Source organism: Erpetoichthys calabaricus, chromosome 11 (genome assembly GCF_900747795.2).
Source record: "Erpetoichthys calabaricus chromosome 11, fErpCal1.3, whole genome shotgun sequence".
NCBI classification, from domain to species: Eukaryota; Metazoa; Chordata; class Cladistia; order Polypteriformes; family Polypteridae; genus Erpetoichthys; species Erpetoichthys calabaricus.
Window position 1 is genome coordinate 69,184,448 of NC_041404.2, and position 21,532 is coordinate 69,205,979.

General features: G+C 36.3%; 1 protein-coding gene across 2 annotated transcripts in view; it reads left to right on the forward strand.

Annotated features, from left to right (window-relative positions):
* LOC114660537 (methyl-CpG-binding domain protein 1-like) overlaps positions 1-21,532 on the forward strand; it is a 417,772-nt gene that overhangs the window by 390,596 nt on the left and 5,644 nt on the right. For both annotated transcript variants that reach the window (XM_051933483.1, XM_051933485.1), the window contains 3 exons: positions 5,842-5,922; positions 11,665-11,760; positions 12,071-12,289. In XM_051933483.1, coding sequence (XP_051789443.1) covers positions 5,842-5,922; positions 11,665-11,760; positions 12,071-12,289 — 396 coding nt within the window. The remainder of the gene's footprint in view (positions 1-5,841; positions 5,923-11,664; positions 11,761-12,070; positions 12,290-21,532) is intronic.

The window sequence follows — 21,532 nt, forward strand, 5'->3', positions numbered from 1 at the left end:
TTTGGCATTCACTGTTTCGCTGGTATAGACAGAGACATTCACTTTTTTACAAGGTAAGATGTCCAGCAGACTCATGTTATTCTGAGCATCGCTGCTGAGTGCCACAATGTGGTGGCTCGCTATCCTGCCTCACTAGTTGGAAAAATCATGTGTGACAGTGCAGAGGTGCCATTTTTATAGGCGCTCCTGCTGTTGATGATGTAATGCCAACTCATTCTTTTGGTAACTCATCCCTGGCTGATACATCTTGCCCAGCACTGTTGCAGTATTAAGCTTACATACATATTCATCTTTCCTTGAATAAAGTTTGTTGATTAACTACTGAAATTCTACTTTTTAAAGAAGCCTAAAGTAATCATATATTTGTCCCATGTAAGTTCATGCTAGACAAGCTTTTAAAACCTCCACATCTTACCTTCATAATCGATGTAGCTTGAAACATGTAATTTGAAGCCCTTCCACTTCTTAGCTCCTGACATTTGGCACAATGTTTGAATAATGCAACTTGCGTTGTTTACCGTAAGTCTGGGCATGTCTTTAAGCGATCGGGTGAAAAACTCTATAGCTAGTAGTTTTGGTATCAGCACCGGAAGTGCAGCAGCTGGCTGATGCAGAATCTGGAAGAGAGTGTGCATATAGCCTGTTGAAAGTCTATGGGGTGACCCTCAAGAGATTTCTTCAGAGGAGATGCCCTCATAATTTGACAGATCTGGAATTTTTTTGCTCAGAGGACTGATCAAAAATCTCCAAGCCCAGATGTGCCAAACTGATAGACTCTTACCCAACAAGACAGAGTGCTGTAATAAAATCAAAAGATGCTACAACTAAGTATTAGTTTAGGGAGTGTGCACACTAATGCAACCTCCAGGATTTTGCATGATTTTTTTCCTTTTTTCACAGTTTCTGATTTGTTTCCACATTCTGCAGTTTTGTAATAAAGGTGGAAAAAGTTCTGACAGGGTTTATCTAGATTTCATTTTTTTTTCTTTTCAATTTTTTGATTTTGGCAGGGGTGTGTAATCTTTTTATATCCACTGCAAATGAAGCCCTTTAAGTATGTAGCACTATTTAATTTGAAGTAGGGCTGAAATGTAACTGTACCAAGTTGAAGTTGATTGCTGACCATTTTTCTAAATAAAGTGCAGCGACTCAGAGTTACCTGTATTAGTGCCTAACATGAACATTTTATAGCATTTTAAATTAAGAGTCTGTTTTGTATGAATAGTTTACCTTGACTGCTGCTTGAGTATACAATAAATCTACTAATAATAAGACACACCTTGGTATACAAGATTATTAAATAACATTTACAGTAAATAGGCATACAGTGGGGCAAAAAAGTATTTAGTCAGCCACCAATTGTGCAAGTTCTCCCACTTAAAAAGATGAGAGAGGCCTGTAATTTTCATCATAGGTTTACCTTAACTATGAAAGACAAAATGAGAAAAAAAAATCCAGAAAATCACATTGTCTGATTTTTGAAGAATTTATTTGCAAATTATGGTGGAAAAAAAGTGTTTGGTCAATAACAAAAGTTCATCTCAATACTTTGTTATATACCCTTTGTTGGCAATGACAGAGGTCAAACGTTTTCTGTAAGTCTTCACAAGGTTTTCACACACTGTTGCTGGCATTTTGGCCCATTCCTCCATGCAGATCTCCTCTAGAGCAGTGATGTTTTGGGACTGTCGCTGGGCAGCACGGACTTTTAACTCCCTCCAAAGATTTTCTATGGGGTTGAGATCTGGAGACTGGCTAGGCCACTCCAGGACCTTGAAATGCTTCTTACGAAGCCATTCCTTCATTACCCGGGCGGTGTGTTTGGGATCATTGTCGTGCTGAAAGACCCAGCCACGTTTCATCTTCAATGCCCTTGCTGATGGAAGGCCCCATTCATTCTTTCCTTACACGGATCAGTCGTCCTGGTCCCTTTGCAGAAAAACAGCCCCAAAGGATGATGTTTCCACCCCCATGCTTTACAGTAGGTATGGTGTTCTTTGGATGCAACTCAGCATTCTTTCTCCTCCAAACACGACGAGTAGAGTTTTTTTCATCTGACCATATGACATTCTCCGAATCCTCTTCTGGATCATCCAAATGCTCTCTAGCAAACTTCAGACGGGCCTGCACATGTACTGGCTTAAGCAGGGGGACACGTCTGGCACTGCAGGATTTGAGTCCCTGGCGGCGTATTGTGTTACTGATGGTAGCCTTTGTTACTTTGGTCCCAGCTCTCTGCAGGTCATTCACTAAGTCCCCCCATGTGGTTCTGGGATTTTTGCTCACCTTTCTTGTGATCATTTTGACCTCATGGGTTGAGATCTTGCATGGAGCCCCAGATCGAGGGAGATTATCAGTGGACTTGTATGTCTTCCATTTTCTAATAATTGCTCCCACAGTTGATTTCTTCACACCAAGCTGCATATCTATTGCAGATTCAGTCTTCCCAGCCTGGTGCAGGTCTACTTGTTTCTGGTGTCCTTTGACAGCTCTTTGGTCTTGGCCATAGTGGAGTTTGGAGTGTGACTGTTTGAGGCCGTGGACAGGTGTCTTTTATATTGATAACGAGTTCAAACAGGTGCCATTAATACAGGTAACGAGTGGAGGACAGAGGAGCCTCTTACAGAAGAAGTTACAGGTCTGTGAGAGCCAGAAATCTTGCTTGTTTGTAGGTGACCAAATACTTACTTTCCACCATAATTTGCAAATAAATTCTTTAAAAATCAGACAATGTGATTTTCTGGATTTTTTTTTCTCATTTTGTCTCTCATAGTTGAGGTATACCTATGAGGAAAATTACAGGCCTCATGCACAATGCACATTTGGTGGCTGACTAAATACTTTTTTGCCCCACTGTACATCCATAGAGATTTGACAGATGATGTAATTTTCTGCCCATTAATTAAATTTATGCCCAGCCTCATCTGCCTGCCTCTTAGTTTTCAGGGTTTTACCTACCTGAATTAAATAAATGTCATTAGCCAGTGACAGATTTATTTGTATTTTGAACAAAGAACTGAAATAATTCTTTACAGGTTTATAGTAATTTTGACTCAACAAAGTGCTGCACTTTCGCAACTATGGCATAGATTATACACATTTTATTCATTCTTGTCTAACTAAAGTCCTGAGCAAAGTTTAGATATTATCAAATTATTGGTGGTTTATAGAATACCTAAGGTATTTTTCTCTAAAAGGTGAAATTTTATTCTTGATTTCTTCATATGCAGTTCTTGTTTGTTTGCAACATGCCAAAGTTATTGTTAGCATCAGAAACTAAAACCATGGAAGTGTTAAATTCATTTGAAATGTGTGACAGCCACTTTAAGCAAGAACAAGGGGGAGGAAAGGGATCAGTCTCTTCATTGGTAGTGAGGAATAAAGAGCACTTTCATCTAATGACAAAGCTTACCCAAATATATTCATGCTTGTGTGAGAAAACAAAGTAATCAAAATGACAGCTCAGCACAGTGTGAAATATTATGCATTTGATGCAGTGCAATTCCTAAACCCAGAGGAAGTTAACAGTGCTAGGTGTCTTTGATAAGAATGCTTAAGTGAATTCCAATATGAGAGTGAATGTGTTTAATGGAGCAGTCTGCCTGCCTTTCACTTAGCATAACTGACTACTGCTGTTTTTAATCATTTTTGACTGGTATATTATAGTAACTAATACCTTACTTTTTTGTAGAAAGTTATATTTGACCCTGTTACCAATGTAGGTACATTCATTTTATAGTCTCCCTGGCCATTTTTCAGTTTCCATCCCAAAAATAAGAAATTCTAAAGATATATTGTACAGCTTATAATGTAAGTTTGATTTTTTTTCTAAGTATAATTAAAATAGAATGTCTTTTTCTGACTGTGTTATTGTTTGATGGGTTGTTTGAGTCTTCAAGTTGAACCAAAGAATCGACATGCATGCATGCTGGTATTGAACCGCCAGATTTATGATTAGTTGGCAATAATTAGTGGTAACTGGTGCACATGTAGCCTTTCCCCAACCCCTTAAAATCTCTGGGGAGCTGATTTTTTATTTGTTTTCCAATGAATGAAGTAATTATTATGTCGAATTTTTAATAAATAATTTTTGAATATATATAATATAACCAGTAGGGGGCGCTGGAGAGCCACAATATAATACACCCAATGTTTTTGGAATAAAATAAAAAATATATATTCTTCTGAAGCACCTTCCAGTGATCACCTCTCCAACAATCAGTAACAATACACAATGAATACTCCAAATTACACAATTATTCCCTTCTTCCATCCTCCATTGAGTGTTGCCCACTGCCTCCCGAATAAGCAGGATTTTGGATTCTTCTGGTGACATGCCATGTCTTCCTGGAAGCACTTCCGGGCCATGAAGAAAATAGGGTGGTCCTCCCCCAACAACACCCTCTGTCGGCTTGTAGGGATCTCCACCAGGCTGCATTTCCGTACTCACATTTCCTAAGCACACCTGCAGTTGTCCCAACGTGTAGGGGATGGAACTGCTCCATAGTCTGTGCTTCTGCTTGTCCATTTATTAAATCAGAACCTAGTTTTTTTTAAACTTGACTTGCTTGTATGGAATGTTGTTTGATTTTAATAAAATGTTAAAAAAAAAAAAAAATAGAACAGCCTGGTACAAAAGTATATTCTTGTCCCTCCTGCCACTTTGTTAGTGTTGTCATACTGGCATCCTGGCCAGGTAATAAAACATCTTCCAATCTGGCCGGGATGCATGTTCTCCTTTTACATAGCCACCCATGCATTCTATCAGCTTCCTGAAGCTACTGTAAATTTGACTTAATATTTGTTCAAGTCAGACCCATGCACCTCCATCAGTTGTAGTGTCCAGTGTTATACGGTGTGTATTATTGTATATATTATCTGCCTGTGTGTCACATGGGACTGTGTTATTTTTGGTATTTCCTGTTTGTTTTTGTAAATTGGCAGCAGCTACCCATTCTGTTTGTTTGAGTCTTGTTTGTAGAATGAGGTTATGTGTGAGTATAGTTCGGCACTGATCTCCGATTTGTAATGTGTTGTGTCCATTTCCAGTTTTCCAGTTGTATCATGAGTAATTTGTAATTCAAATACAAGTATGATGAACTTGTTAATATTTTTTGTCCATTTGATGCACTGACGAATCTTACCTGCTTTGGTGGACAGGTGCTTGGGGGGCCCCTGAAACAACCATAGCAGTTTGGGTCTGGTGGTCTAAATAATATATAAAATCACAATCACTGGTAATGATTGTTCACATGTGCTGAATGTATGTCTTATAGAAGTTAGCATTGCAAACAGCATAAAGATTTGTTTTTTTCTTCCTTGCATAACCTAAGGTCTTTTGCTCAGTTCTTTAATTTTGCATAGTTTTTTTCTCCCGGAATAAGTGCACTTTTCCCTTTTTTCTTCTCGAACTGACATCTCCCTCTTTGCCCTCTGTGCAGCCTCTTAAGAGATTTTCATTATTCTAAACATTAGTTGCAAGTACTACAAAAATGAACATAAAGATGGTTATGTTTTTAATTTTCAAAATGATTAGTTTAATTAACTTGTATTCAGAAAAACAAAAAAAATTCAAGTGCATTGGGTTGATCATTTTTGTTTTTGTGATACATCGCATTGTATTTTTTTGTCAAATATTGATATATGGCTTTCTCAAGTATAACACATTCAAGTGATTAAATACTTCTCCTTTGGGGTTGGCTTATAGATGTCTACTGGGGATATTGACTTTGGAATTAATGAAAGCAAACTGCAACAGACCAGTCAAGCAAACAATATTTAGTACTAATGCAGAATGTTCTAAATTTCACTTAGCTGATGACTCTTTCTTTTTGTTTGCAGGCGTGTTTCAGGAACAATTATGGAAATATTCAGATTGTGAAAGTCTCAGAATATCAGGAAAATGGCCAAGCTCAAAATGAGGTCTGTGCTGTATTTCCTTTTCTTGTAAAATGTATGATACTAAAGTGAATTTTATAGCAAAGCTTAATGAGCAGACATAACATGAATGTTATTGACTGAATGCCTTATCAACCAGTGTTTAAGTATTCTGAATTTGTATTCTGTTTCTTAATGCTTGTGTGTCAAATACAGTGCTACTACAGCTACTAGTGAGACACATTTTTTGTAATCTATGGTCAGTAATGATGAGCATACCCAGTGAATTTGCTTTGCCTTGAGTTGGCAAAAATGTGAAAATGTTTCAATATTTTCTGCAAATTTCATTGAAGTAATTTGGGAAGGAGAAGCTGAACTAGTTTTGAGTGGGTTATAATGGTGCAGTTGTCTTTTAAGTGTGCTTGAGGTCTAGGGAAGCGTGATGCTGAGCTGATAATTGTGGCTAAAAATAAACTACCCGGTCTATGATACATAGTGAAGGGCAAAATATGCTTATTTTAGTAGTGAAGACGGAACATAAGATGAATATATGCTAAGCAACAAGTATTTTCAAAATATTCTCATTATGGCCAGCTAATGTACTCCTCAAATTAAACTTAAACTTTTTTTTTTTTTATGTGCACATGCAGGGTGCAAATTTGTCTGGAGTACCAGCTGCATTCCCCAAAGTCATTTTGATACTTTTAACAGCGTAAAATCCCTTAAGATTGATCTTTAATTTAGCATGTTAAATCCTTCATAACCTACATGCCAGCTGACCCAGACATTAAATGTTAAGTGCTTCTTAAATGGGCTTCCTCTTTCACCCATCATATCTACAGGCAGCTGTCACCTCACAGAATAAGTTAAAATTAACATTATTACAATTCTCTGAGCATTTAAAATGATAAAATTTGAGATTATAATATTTTCGTAATGAACTTCACTCTGTGCGCCTCCAGCTATAAATTTAATGCCAGGTGATGCCATTTGCACAAATTCTCAGATGACTCTGCAATTATAGGGGGAATTGATAAGTGGAATGAGACAGAGTGTAAGTGTCAGGTGAAGAATTTTGTTTCTTGGTGCAGAAAAAGTTGTCTACAACTTAACATCAGCAAAACCAAGGAATTGGTTATTGACCTTTTGCTGCCCCAGAACGCCTCTGTTCAGAGGGTGGATATATAGGTAGTGCACTCCTACAAGTACCTGAGTGTCCATATCAATGACAAGTTGGACTGGTCTTGTAAAACAAGGAAACTATATAAAAAAAGGGTAGAGAAGGCTCTTTTTTCTTAGGAGACAGCATTCCTTTAATGTGGGTGGTGACATACTTCACATCTTCTACAACTCTGTGATGGCCAGTCTTGTGGTGTGCTGGGCTAGTAAAATCACTTCAAGAGAGGCTGGTTAAGTCTACCATGTAAAGGGCTGGCTCATGCACTCTGGACTTCCTGGAGGTAGTAGCAAAGGAAAGAATTAAAACAAAATTGAGTGCAGTTATGAACAAAGCTGCATCTCCTCTTCTGACACACTAACATTGAGTACTTTAAGCCAACAAATTATTCATCAGAAGTGTGTCAAGAAATTCTACTGGGGATTTGTATACCAAGAGTAATATGCCTGCATAATACCTTAACTCTGATTGTGACTGCCAAGTCAGATGTCTTTCTTTTTAATTTTCTTCCTTTTTAAAAGTTATTCTGGTTTGTGTTCAGACTATAGAGTGCACATATATATGTATTTATCTGCCTATCTCTCTATTTATGTAAAAGGCTTCTGTTCAACGGCAAATTTTACCCTGGGGACAAATAAAGTTCTATCTACCTACCTACATTCCTGCCTACCTACCTGTCTGTTTGAACACAGACAGTACCACAGCAATAAAAGGAATTTCACAAAAACAACAATTGAATTATGTGTGTGTGTTATAGACCACCAGGTCATGAGTGCAACACTTAAAAGATTATTTAAACTAAAGCAGTGGTCTGTAACTGATACCAACTTATACACCAAGCCTTTTGGAACCTCGTAACACCTGCCATAAAGGTTCTTTGCATTAACAGCACAGGTGATATTTGCAGTTGCTAAGGAATTTTTATGGGTATTGCAACCAAGTGCCCTGAGAGTACCCACAGTGTCTTCACTGAGCCAATTTCACAGTGTGTGAAAAGGCAAGAAATAATAAGTTTAGTGATTTAGGGTGGTTACTGGATGATAGATAGCAGGTTTAAGCTTTAAGCAAACCTGCTGACATCTGTAACTAATCCTCAGACGGTAGCCAAAGAACAAGATAACCCAGCACATCAGCAAACCTGCAATATGTGTAAATCAAGGTATAGACATACCTATAAAATGTGCTTTTGCTGTCAACATGTGGATTGTTTTTTTGAGTGGCATAATATTCAAGTTATTCCCTGTATATTTGAGAAGTAAACACACTGTGTACCATTCAAAGAATTGTGGGAATTTTTGATGAAATTTAAATGCTTCATTTAATTATTGTAGAAAAATGACATTATATAAATTAAATATATACACAGTGAATTTACAGATTGTCACCAGGCTTTTCAGATGGTGTCACTGTGAAAGAGAGTAAAACAGGTTATTGTATGCCGATTTAATTCTCTTCACTTTTACTTTTCTCGCTGTTAGAAATGCTGCTGCATGTCTTAAGCCGCCACCACATTACACAACTTCTAATCTGAGTGAATGTCAGACTTACTAACGGCTCTTGTTGATCTCGTGGCCTGATATTCACAATTTGCACAACAGAAACTTGTGGAACATGCCTAATTAATGACTGCATGATGACTTATAGTACAGTCTTGTTCGCTCCTGTTTCTGACAGCCAATAGCCTGCTACCTAATGGAGATGGCGCTGTATGAAGGGTTAGCAAGTACAGCGAATTGCAGTCTCAACCACTTTTTCTTCATTTCTGTTGTGTCTTATGTAAAACCTGAGTCATCAGACAGGTCCAAACATGTTCCTTAATACTTTTTGTTTCACTTGAAATTTGACGGAGCAAATTGAAGGCTAGTTGGAATGAGTTGCTGTATATATATGAGACTACTTGACTGGCCTTCACGGTAGCATGCCGCCAACTGCCTCTTACTTAGATTATGTAAGTGAAGGCTATGACTGAAAATCACTAGAAAAGTCGTCAAATGTGACATGTCATTTAGTAAACAACAGCACTGTGCTATCATCTAAAAGAACAACAGGCTACTACTATTTTTTTGCATTTTTCTTAGAAACAATACATGTTCTATTTTGTGTTTGCTAATATTTTTTGGTTATTAAATTATGATGTCTTGTTTACTTTATATTACTCTTCATAAGTTCATTTCATTCTACTGAAGGACTAATAACGAAAATGTATATAATTATCAATCGATTGCTTTTCAGTCGATTTAGGATGTTTTTTTGTAGGTGATTTCAGGGGTGGGGCTAATAAAGTACAACTGTATGCTCACTTGTACTGTGGCTGCTTAAGTGGGGCCTGAGAAGCCCACAAAAAAGTAGCTTGTATGTTACATATGTGCATCATAAAGTTTCTCATTAATCACTAAGATGAGTCATTTTTTGGAATACTGCCTAGATCAAATAGTGACATCGCACACGTGTGTGTATACCCCATATATTATTCAGATAATGCAGCACTGTAAAGATTGTAGTAGATTACATTTACAGTCCCTATGCATGAAAGGTCTGCACATTCATGACTCAAATGGTAGGTAGTGAATAATGGGTGAGAAGGGGCAGGCCGTCACCATCCAACATGGCTGTTACAGCTCTCTAATGTTATGCTAGCTTCACAAAGCATCATGGGGCACTGGGGAAAAAAAGGTTAATCTAAACCGGTCACATGTTGAATTTTCACAGAAAAATTTGACAAACAAGGTCATACGAGATCCAAGCAATTTTTCTGCGAAAAATGCTTTTTCAAATTTTTCCAATCAACACTAATGATCACTAGGTACTTTAAAGAAAGGATAGATCACAGGGTTTTCTTTGTTTAGTTCAATGTTTGATTGCATTTTGGGTGCAGAACAGTTCAGTCTAGAATAGAGTTTGTTACAGTTATTTTGCAATTTTAGTAATAGCTATAGCCTGTTCCTCAAAATCAGGTAGGTAAAGGTAGTTTTTACTTCTATTACAGTTTCTGCCACCATTAAATGGCAGAACAATTATAATAAATCCATCAAGTTAAAAAAAAATCGCTCAATCTGAATATAATCTGGCATAGTTATTAGCATTGTACAATACTGGAAGTCCATAAATGTTGAGCAAAAATACTCTAGTGGATTTTGTTGTACAAGGACAATGATTGGGTGGGATGTGTTTCCCAAACCAGCAATTGACTTGCAATATTGTGTTGTTAAAATCACAGCTTTAAATAGGAAAAATCTTGTGATGGATATGTCAGATTTTTAAATCACCAGTTCTAGAATGTTTATTATAAAATTTCCTGTTATATAATTTGTTTATTTTCCAAACATAAAATAAACCTGAACAAAGTGGGGAAATTCCCCACTGATGTAGCTGCAAAGAATATGATAATCGTGGACTACCTGATTTATCTTAACGTGTAGGTAAAAAATGATTCACTGACATTTTCTCTCTATTAAATGAGAAGGCAATGCTTAAAATCAGTACTAAATAAAAAAAATCACATATTATTATTATTATATTATTATTATATCATTGCCACATCAATTGCTGAATGCCAGGGCAATTCAGAATATTTATTGTTTATACAATAAATATAAATACATAAATACAATATAAATAAATAAGACACTCTTTTGTAACAATACACTTTTCAAACCAGATTGGTCAGAAAATCACCTTGTTAGATTTGTGGCATTTTAATTAATTTTAACTTTGCTGTTATTAATTCAGAATTCCTGTAAATCAGCCTTTGCTCTGTTGCAATTGGATTTTGCAAGTGCTCATGTTTGTACAGTAATCACGAATAAGGCATTGAATTGGATTGTAAGTACAGTAATTACTCCTTGCCTGAGATGACATCTCATTCATTCCCATACCATTCAAATAGCTGTTGTATGTGTTCTCACTACATCAGGCACATTTAGGTTTTATACTACTAAATTTAATAGAAATGTTTGCAAACTTGTTTTCAGCAATGAAGTATGCTGCTTAAGTAGCCCCACTAATTGTGCATCTCTGTCTTATCATTGGAGAGATTTTCTCATGCTTCAAAGCATTATGAATTAAACCACATAAATATCTAGGCATTGTGCAAGTTTTCAAACAAACTAAATAAGGTTCTTTTCGATGTGGACTGAATATATGGAGCAGCTCATTTTGTTACCATTGTAAATGTACGTGAGGATGGGTGTGAGGGCAGCAACCTGTCCAAGGTAGAATCCTATCTTGTGCCCAGTACAGCCAGGATAGGCTTCTGCTCTCAGTGATGCTGAACTCGGTAATCTTGTCATCATTTCCGCTCACTCATGTCCCTGACACTACAGGATGAAACAATTGCAACTCACAGGAGTTCAGTCACAGAAGCATGCATAAGTGGTGTGTTTTTATTTCTCAACTAATTACATAATGGGTTAATCGTGGCAATAATGATGACCTTTTTTGCCTTAAAAGCACATTAGTGTTTTTCCCACTTTATTATGTTAAACCAAGAAGGATTTTTAAATAGACATAATAATTACAATCTTGCACTGAAATACAAGCTCTGCTGAAGAGACAGAAACTTTGCACAGGTTACATTTATCACGGTTATGAATTCTTGTTATTCTTTTCAGGAATGTTATAGGGGTGATTTTGGAAATATTCAGGTTTTGAAAATTCCTGATTTTCCTGAAGATGGCCAGGTGCAGAATGAGGTCTATGCAGCATTGGTAAGTTTTAGAGAATAAAGGGATATTATTAGTAAAACACACATCTAGATAAGCAAAGCATATTTTTTTCATTTTCTAACCCACTATTTTCAATATATAGTCATAAAGAATCAAAGCTGTCAAAGATTGTTTTCCACTTTGTAACCAATTCTGTCCCCGGCTCCTCCATGATAAGTTTAAAAAAAAAAAAAAAAGGGATTCAAAAATGAATGCATGAAAGTATTCTATATTTGCCAACATTTCTGAGGAAATTCAGTAGTTTGTAATGATCATAAGAGCACTTCAGTGTGTTTATTTATTTTCTGCATAGGAAACAGATGTCATTTATCAGCAACAGGACATTGCTTTTGAAAAAACACCAGTTGCCTATGAGAAATCTCGGACAACGTTTAGCAAATCCCCTCCAGATCTACCCAAGGACCTACAGCCAAAGGAGCCTATCAATACAATAAACCTGGGAGAAGATGTGGAAATTGTGCAAGTTGACACTGGGGAAGATGATGACGATGTTGAAGAAGTAACACCTGTGGTAAGAAATGATTATGTCTGTAGTACAGGTTCCATATTCATTCTACAAAATGTAAAAAAAGTTTTGTTTTTTGATGAGAGTCTAGTCAAGCTAACATGTAGTCACTGACTGTTGACTTATTTGTTTTTGTTTTTTTCATCTTGTTTTCTTATTGATCAAGATAGATAATGCTTCCTTTTTACTTTCTTGGGAAATTACAAAGATATTATTTATAACCAATTGCTGTGATGTTTAACATTCTTTAGATGTGTTTAAAATAAATATTTACATATACAGGGTGAATTAAAATTATGTTAACACTAATGGTGTTTATTTACGGTCCACATATGGTACATGTATTGAACATGATGGCGAACAGGTTGAGACATTCCTGTAAATCATCTTGCACATAATGAAGTATGCTTTGTAAATAAATTGTTTCCGCCATTCAATTGTTAACATAATTTTGACTCACCCTGTATTTTGAGAGTAACAATACACCAAAAACAATGCTGAACACAAAAGTGTAATGTAATATCTGCCATACATAGAAATATACCAGTGTCGCCAAACATGTCACACTGTGTAGTAAGTATCTGCCATAGCCTTTTTTCTTTGCTTTAGGAAGGCAATGCCATTTTTATTTTCTCGTATATGTAGTATAAATATATTAATCTCAAAAAACCTCTTCCTCAAGATTTTGTTGAATCTCCACGTTTCATGTGCTCCTGAACACATTTTGACCATTTTTGCAGTTATGTCTCTCTGTGTGTGTCTGTGTCCGTGTGTATGTACAGAAACACAATAACTTGAACGCTTTGAGCTGGGTAAATGAAATTTGGCATATGGGTTTTATATCATCGGATTATCGGAAGTAGTTCTTTGACATATAAGCTTGCATTATAAACAAAGATAAGTGATTTAAATTCTGTAAGAAACAGATACGAAGTTTCGTTATAATCGGACAACCAGAAGTGGTATCTACTTTACCTGAAGAGGTATAAGAAAAGTTGAGTGGGAACAATACAGATTTTTTATGCTTTACATGTGGTGCTTATAAAAGACTAAGAAATTGGTACTCATCAATGCCCTTAACAAAATAACTAAGTATAGTTAGTATACGGATGTATACTTCCAACATTTAATATGGATCATTGTGACACATCTGGTATAATAAAAGTTTATTGCCTCATAGGATTGACGTTTTTATGGGGATCAAATTTGTGTCTACCTTTTTTACTAGGGAATTTCTACAATTTACCCCACCACTTTGATTGACTGACAACATTTCAATATGCTTTCTTGACAGTTGATTCTTTTATGTTGTTGAAGCAGGTTTATTTGTTAAACAAATGATCATATTTCGACATTTAGGTACTTGTTACTGTCTTTCTTAAGGCAAATTGTGTTCCACAAGTGTTTGGAGATGTGGTTTTTTGAAATTTACTGTTTGCTTTTTTGGTTTTATGCTTAAAATACAGTACTTTTAGTGATTTAATAGTGTTTGTGAAATTTTCTTCATTGTGCTGGTTCTGATTTTCCACAAAAGGTTATTAATTCATTGGTGAAATTACGCAACTCAATGTTAGTATTTGTATTCAATACTCATCACGTATGATTGGCTACATATGAACACTAACAGTTGGTAAGTTTGTCATTGTTACACGTTATTTTTGTCAACAAAAGAAATTTGTTCTATCGGTAATTGCGGTGGTTGTTTGAACTAATTTAATAAATTGTACTACAATCGATGAAATCATTGTTTTATAATTTTTTACAGTAAGATCATTTTTAATTAAAGTATAGGTATTCTTTAAAATTTAAAATTTTGAAATTTAAATACCACATCATTCTGATTTGCTCTATGTAGTTACTTCTTTGTCCTTAGGTTTAAATTCCACGAATCATATTTCATACAGGTGCATCTCAATAAATTAGAATATCATCGAAAAATTAATTTATTTCAGCAATTCAATTAAAAAAACTTATATATTATTTAGATTGATTACACACAGAGTGATATATTTCAAGCATTTATTTCTTTTCATTTTGCTCATTATGGCTTATAGCTAATGAAAACCCAAAATTCAGTATCTTGGAAAATTTGAATATTGTGAAAAAGTTCAATATTGTTGACTCAAGGTGTTACACTCCACTCAGCTAATTAACCAAAAACACCTGTAAAGGTGTCCTGAGCCTTTAAATTGTGTTTCAGTATGGTTCAGTAAGCCACACAATCATGGGCATAGACTGCTGACTCATTGCTAAAGAAGCTGGCTGTTCACAGAGTGCTGTATCCAAGCATATTAATGGAAAGTTGAGTGGAAGGAAAAAATGTGGCAGAAAAAGGTGCACAAGCAACAGGGATATCTGCAGCCTTGTGAGGATTGTGAAGCACAGCCCATTCAAGAATTTAGGGGATATTCACAAGGAGTGGACTGCAGCTGGAGTCAGTGCTTCAAGAGCCAGCACACACAGACATATCCAAGACATGTGCTACAACTGTCACATTCCTTGTGTCAAGCCACTCCTGAACCAGAGACAACGTCAGAAGCGTCTTACCTGGGCTAAGGAGAGAACGGACTGGACTATTGCTCAGTGATCCAAAGTCCTCTTTTCAGATGAAAGTAAATTTTGCATTTCATGTGGAAATCAAGGTCCCAGAGTCTGGAGGAAGAGTGGAGAGGCACAGGATCCAAGCTACTTGAGGTCCAATGTGAAGTTTCCACAGTCAGTGATGATTTGGGGAGCCATGTCATCTGCTGGTGTTGGTCCACTTTGTTTTATATATTCCCAAGTCAGCGCAGTTGTCTACCAGGAAATTTTAGAGCATTTCATGCTTCCCTCTGCTGACAAGCTTTATGGAGATGCTGATTTCATTTTCCAACAGGATGTGGCACCTACCCGCACTGCCAAAAGTACTAATACCTTTTTTAACGACCATGGTATTGCTGTGCTTGATTGGCCAGCAAACTCGCCTGACCTAAACCCCATAGAGAATCTTTGGGGTATTGTCAAGAGGAAGATGAGAGTCACCAGACCCAACATTGCAGACAAGCTGATGGCCGCTATTAAAGCATCCTGCGTTTCCATAACACCTCAGCAGTTCCACATGCTGATCGCCGCCATGCCACGCCACATTGATGCAGTAATTCATGAAAAAGGAGCCCCGGCCAAGTATTGAGTGCGTACATGGACATTCTTTTCAGTAGGCCAAGATTTCTGTATTAAAAATCTTTTTTTTTTATTGGCCTTATGTAATATTCTGAGATACTGAATTTTGAGTTTTCATTACCGCTAGGCCATAATCAGCAAAATGAAAAGAAATAAATGCTTGAAATATCTCACTCTGTGTGTAATGAATCTACATAAATATGAGTTTCACTTTTTCAATTGAATTACTGAAATAAATTCATTTTTCAATCCTTCATCAAATTTGTACTAATTGACATTTCATTTTCCGTATTTTTTGGATTGCCTGAACTTTCTTTTATTTCTTACATTTAATTTTTTATTTGAAAATGAAAGTTAAAAAGCAAACAGCATCACAAAGGCAGAAGAAAATCAATCCGTTACATAAACGTTTACGCTCTGATTTTTCATATAAACAGAGTGAAAGAGTTGAGACAGGGCTAGAATAATACATAGTTTTGGGAATATCTAATTATTCATCTGATTTAGTAACAGTTTAACAACATTGCACGTGTTATTATTTGTAACTGTTATTTAACTTATCAACAATGCAAAGAAATTACATGTTACAAACACAAAATAACACCACAATTGGAAATTTATCTTATCAGGTGAAAGAACCATCAAATAAACTTGAAATTTGAATAGGTACGTGTTTTGTTTCACCAGTTGACATAGTCATACAATCAGAGGTGGGTAGAGTAGCCAAAAATTGTACTCAAGTAAGAGTAGAGTTACTTCAAAATAATATTACTCAAGTAGTAAAAAAGTAGTCATCTAAAAAATTACTCAAGTAAGGGTAACAAAGTATTTGGTGAAAAGACTACTCAAGTACTGAGTAACTGTTTGATCATAATAAATGCTTTATTTTTTAGAAATGTTGTAATAAGACAGACAAAAATATAAAATAATTTAATATAAATAAATTCTGCTGTTTCCAAAAAATAAAATAAAAAATGAGTAAAAATAAATAACATCTTCACAAAATAAAGATGCACAAATAACACAAAGTTCCAAATCTCAGTTTTTCACAACAAAGCTTTTGAAGCCAATACCTGCAGTAGGTAACATGTATGTTTGAACAGTGCAAACTACTTACAGTATAATACTGTATATTCACTTTCCCTCCAAATAGCATAGCTGATAGAAAATAACATGAGAACAAGGCAGCTTGTGCATGTACAAGAAGTCTCACTCTACCTTGACTGTCTGTGTCTGTGCATGTTTGGTTAAAACGTGCTTGTTCTTCAGTCAGTGAAGTGATGGTTAAGCTTCAGCAGGAGTTGGCTCTCATTTTTCATGTATTCTTTCTTTCCCTGTCCGCTGTCTGTAAGGAGTTTGTGCCGCTATGCCGCCACAGTTTGTGTGTGGTCATGTGAGTACATGGCCATATCTGATTTGTGAAACGGAGTCATGTGATTATTGTTGCTACGTCTGATTGGTGAAGCGGAGTCTTGTGATTATTGTTGCTACGTCTGATTGGTGAAACAGTCATGCAGTAGATCCACTGGCAGCTTCTCTCTAGCAAAAATATAGCATATATAATGGGAAAAAAAGTAACGATTCGAGTGTTGCCCAATGTAGCGTAGTAAGAGTAGCGTTTCTTCTTCACAAATGTACTCAAGTAAATGTAAATAGTATGGTGCAGTAAAACTACTTTTAGAAGTACAATTTTTTTAAAAAGTTACTCAGTTAAATGTAACGGAGTAAATGTAACTCGTTACTACCCACCTCTGCATACAATTATTATATAATCTTTACGTATACGAAAAAGTCAAGTGAAGAACATATCCTGATTTTACAAAATGAAATGAACTATTAAAAAAAATATATGCCTGCTCATGCCTTTTTAAATTGTCCTTTCCATTGTGTATTTTTTCCCCTAAGCTTAAATTCAGCAGATGCAGATGCTGTAGAGCCAAAGTGTTTAGAGCTTTTCATTCCAGCCACTTTCCTAATTATTAACCAATGATTGCTGGTAATGAAAGATACTTCTTTAGTTTTAGTTTAAATTGGCCTACTTTTTAAGAATAAGACCCCTTGTTTCCTTTATTTCTTAAGCATAAGGTGGCTGGAAAAAAAAACCTGATGCAGCCTTCCAGTATCTGAGTTTGACACTGCAACCTTGATTGTAATTTCACAATACAGTAACTATCACGATTTTACTCTCATTTTTAATTTTTCTGTGGCTCTAAATACATTTGTTATATTGTTTTGGGTGTTTTGAGACCTATATATCCAGTGGTCACATTTATTTTTTCTTACATTATTTTTTGTATTATCCTGTGTTTTCCTGTGGGTGCTTACATTTCGAGATTTTAGTATTTATGGTTGCTGTGTTGTTGTTAGGGTTTACATCAGGGATTATGGACAGCATGACAAAACAGGTTAAGGGTTATAAAGATCAGTAGCATGGACTCCTACTTGTCCAAGTTTAGATTCCCTAAAAAAAGAATCAGTGTTCTCTTTGTTTGTTTATTTGCAAGCCTCTTTGGCTTTAAAGTCTTTTCTGTCCTGAACAATGATTTATATGTCTTATTTTGGCCAGTTTACATGTATTATTTTAGTATTCAATTTTCTTGTTCCTATCTTTCTCTGCAATGTTTTTCTTATGTTATGTGCTTAGTTTATTTGATTTTTGGTTACCCAATTATGACTAAAGCTTGCTTTTACTGACTACCCAGTTATGACTTCAGCTTGCTCTATGAATCTGATTAAAACACAAGGAATCCAAACAGTTATATGTATATTTATATTATTGTTGAGTTATTGCCAGCTAATTTAAATTATGTCAGTCATGTAAGATTTAGCCTTTATAAGATAACTGTTTCTAAATAAAATTCAGATTATTATCAATATTTCCATCTATTAATCTGGAACTATAATTGAACAATACTTTGTAGAGAGCTTTCTTATAAACTTTAGTACTATCAATGCATGCAGACCAGTAAAGTGACCACTTTGATGACCTTAATAAATATTGTAATTTAACATGTTCTCATTAAACTATGTTCATTTTAAGAGGAGTAGCTTCTCTTATGTCTGTTTCATGTATGTGAGTAGAAGCTGTTTGACTGCTGACTTACATAAGTTTTAGTATCCAAACTTCAGTTTAAAGCTTGCACTACAGTATAAAATTTCAACAGAATATGTATTTTAATTCATTAAGGAGGTTACAGCATTTAACCTTCCTCTTGTGTTAGCTTTCTGTTATCATCTCTTATGTTAACGGGTCGGTTTTGACCCATGTATTAAATCAGCTATAAAATACACTAAAAACAATAAGCTATCATCCAATTTGTTTCTCATCTCTTGGTTACCTTGTTAGGCTTCCTTATCCATGAAAATGTTGGTTTTAATACTTTTGGTGTGGGCCTCTGGACCTTTTTTTGTCAGTATACCCCTTGATTTCAATTTAAAAAAATGGTAAAATGAACCTCAAGAGAATCATATTAATAAATAAAAGGTTCTTGTGTTACCTGACTAATACTGAGGGGTATAGAACACATCTCTTAAATAAATTTGTTTTATTTATTTTTTCATTTTAATATTAATAACTAAAGTGACATCTATGGTGTTACGGGTCAATTTCGACCCATAGATATTTACATCAAGAAAAGGCAAAAAAATATTTTTTTCAGCAATAGAACTTTAATATAAACGGAAAAAAATGAAAAGCAGAACAGGTCATGACACAAAATATATATTTGCATGGTCAAATAAACAAAAAACAATCAAGAAAATCAAACAAATAGAAATCAATTACAAGTTCCAAAACTAATACAAAGCTAAATCAGAGTAAAAACCTCTGTGTGCAAGAACATGCTTGTGTATGTGTGTGTTTAGAGGCGTGTGTGGCAAAAAGTGACACTTTTTGAGTGTTCTTTGCAGAGATATTTCTTGCAGTTGAAACACAATACATTTGTCTTTCTGTCCTTACTGCTTGGGCAGACCTGACACCTCTTTCTTTTCGAATCAGGCGGCCTGACTGGGGTTGTTGCTGTTTCGGTTGGTGTTGAGGCAGGGCTGGCTGAGGAGGATGCTGATGCAGATTCTCTCTGTGTTGCTGATGGTGAGGATGGAGTGCTGGGTGAGCTCTGCAGCTGTCTGACAAAGGCTGCAGCGTCTGGGTCTCAGGGCACCCATTCCCTTCGCCTAATGTGTGGCTTGACATGGGAATTTCCCAACTCCTCAAGAAACAGTCTCCGCTTGTATTTTTTGGTTGAGTTCCACCCTTGGTGGATGTGGCTCCACAACACAAATGCATTATATGCAGACACATCAAGGATGTTGTAAAACACAACCATTGGCCATCTTCTGGTCATTCGCTGGCATGTGTATGTGGCTGTCAGCTTGTCCAGGTTGTCCACTCCTCCTTTGTTTTTGTTATAGTCGTGGATAATTGTCGGCTTTTTGTCACTTCCTGATGATACAGCTGTGTCTTTGTAAAGAGTAGACATGAGTATCACATTCCGGTTTCTTTTTGGACAATATGAGACAACAGTGGTGGTGTCTGTAAAAGCAAACTTTGAGGAAAGTGGAGCCCTGCCCTTCACCTGCAAGATTTCAGCAGGCAACTCAGGTTTATTTTTCTTCACTGTTCCCACCATGGTAAGTTTCCTCTTGAGAAGTTCTTGTCCGAGGTCATAGCCGGTAAAAAAATTGTCACAAGTGATATTGTGACCCTGCAGTCCAGTGGTCATATCGAGGACCACACGCTTTCCTTGGTTTTTCTCAGGGATGCCACTCGCAGCTTTGCCTGTGTAAATCTGTAGATTCCAGGCATAGCTGGTTCTTGCGTCACAGGCTGCCCGGATTTTTATGCCGTATTTCCCTGGCTTACTGGGTATGTATTGCCGAAAGGGGCATTTTCCTCGAAAAGGGACAAGACGTTCATCCACTGTCACCTCTGGCCCTGGGTTGAACATCAGCGGAAGGAGCTGCACCCATCTCTCCCAGACATCCCTGATGGGACCAAGCTTGTCAGATCTCACTCTGGTCTCTCTGTTGTCAAATCTGAGGACTCTTGATATCATTTGAAATGTCTGAAGTGACATTGTTGCCCGGAAAATATTTCTGCCTGTTGATGCGTCCCATAGACTATCAGTGGCCTCATTGCAGGATCTGTATACACTCCAGCAAGAAGAAGAACACCAATGAAAGCATCCAGGTATTCCTCATCAATGTCTTTCCACATGTCGCCATGGACTTTTTTTCCTTCAACGTTCGTCATAGTAATGATGATTCTTTTTAGTGACAATGGCATAAATAGCTCAAAACATGTTTTGATGTCACTGACTCTGGTCAGAGCAAACCTTGTGATTCCAGGGGTCATTTTGATGACATTTGCAGCAGCTGCCCTGCCATGTACATCATGAGGTACTGAGTTCCAAAAGATCTTACCATTTTTGGACTTGAATCTTTCAGCAGGAGCAGCTTCAGCACCAGTGACCTCCTCATCCGACTCATCAGATGTGTCTGTGTCTTCTGGATGATACTCCACATTGTCTTCCTCCTCAGAAACCTGCTCATCTGAATCGCTATGCTGCTCTGTGTCCTCTCCTTCATTTTCACCAAAAATATGATCCAGAACTTGGCTCACTGTACATCTTCTTCTCATTTTTGCATGCTGCAAATTGTAAATGTGCACTCTGCAAGTCAAATGGCCACTCAAATGAGTGAATTCACCTCACATGTCTGGACATGCTCATCTTTGTTTGTTTTGTTTTTGTGCAGGTATACTGGAAAGCCACGCAAAATGAGAAAGCTCACATGATTAGGAGAGGAGCTGGTTGTCAGTGTGTCAGCTGACAGTGCACTTAGGATTTCAGTTTTGGCTCTAATTATTGCTTTATCATCGTATTATCATAACTGGGTCGAAACCAACCCTAACAACACAAAAGTCATAATTTCAACCAGAGCATTTTATAATTTAGTAAAAATATTTTTTTTTGCTTTATTTTGTTAAAATAGAGGTTCCTGACAAAGTCAAAAAGCCTTGATGCAATAAACAAATTTATGTGATTCTTGTTTGCATTTAAAATTTAAAACGGGTCGGTGCAGACCCTAACA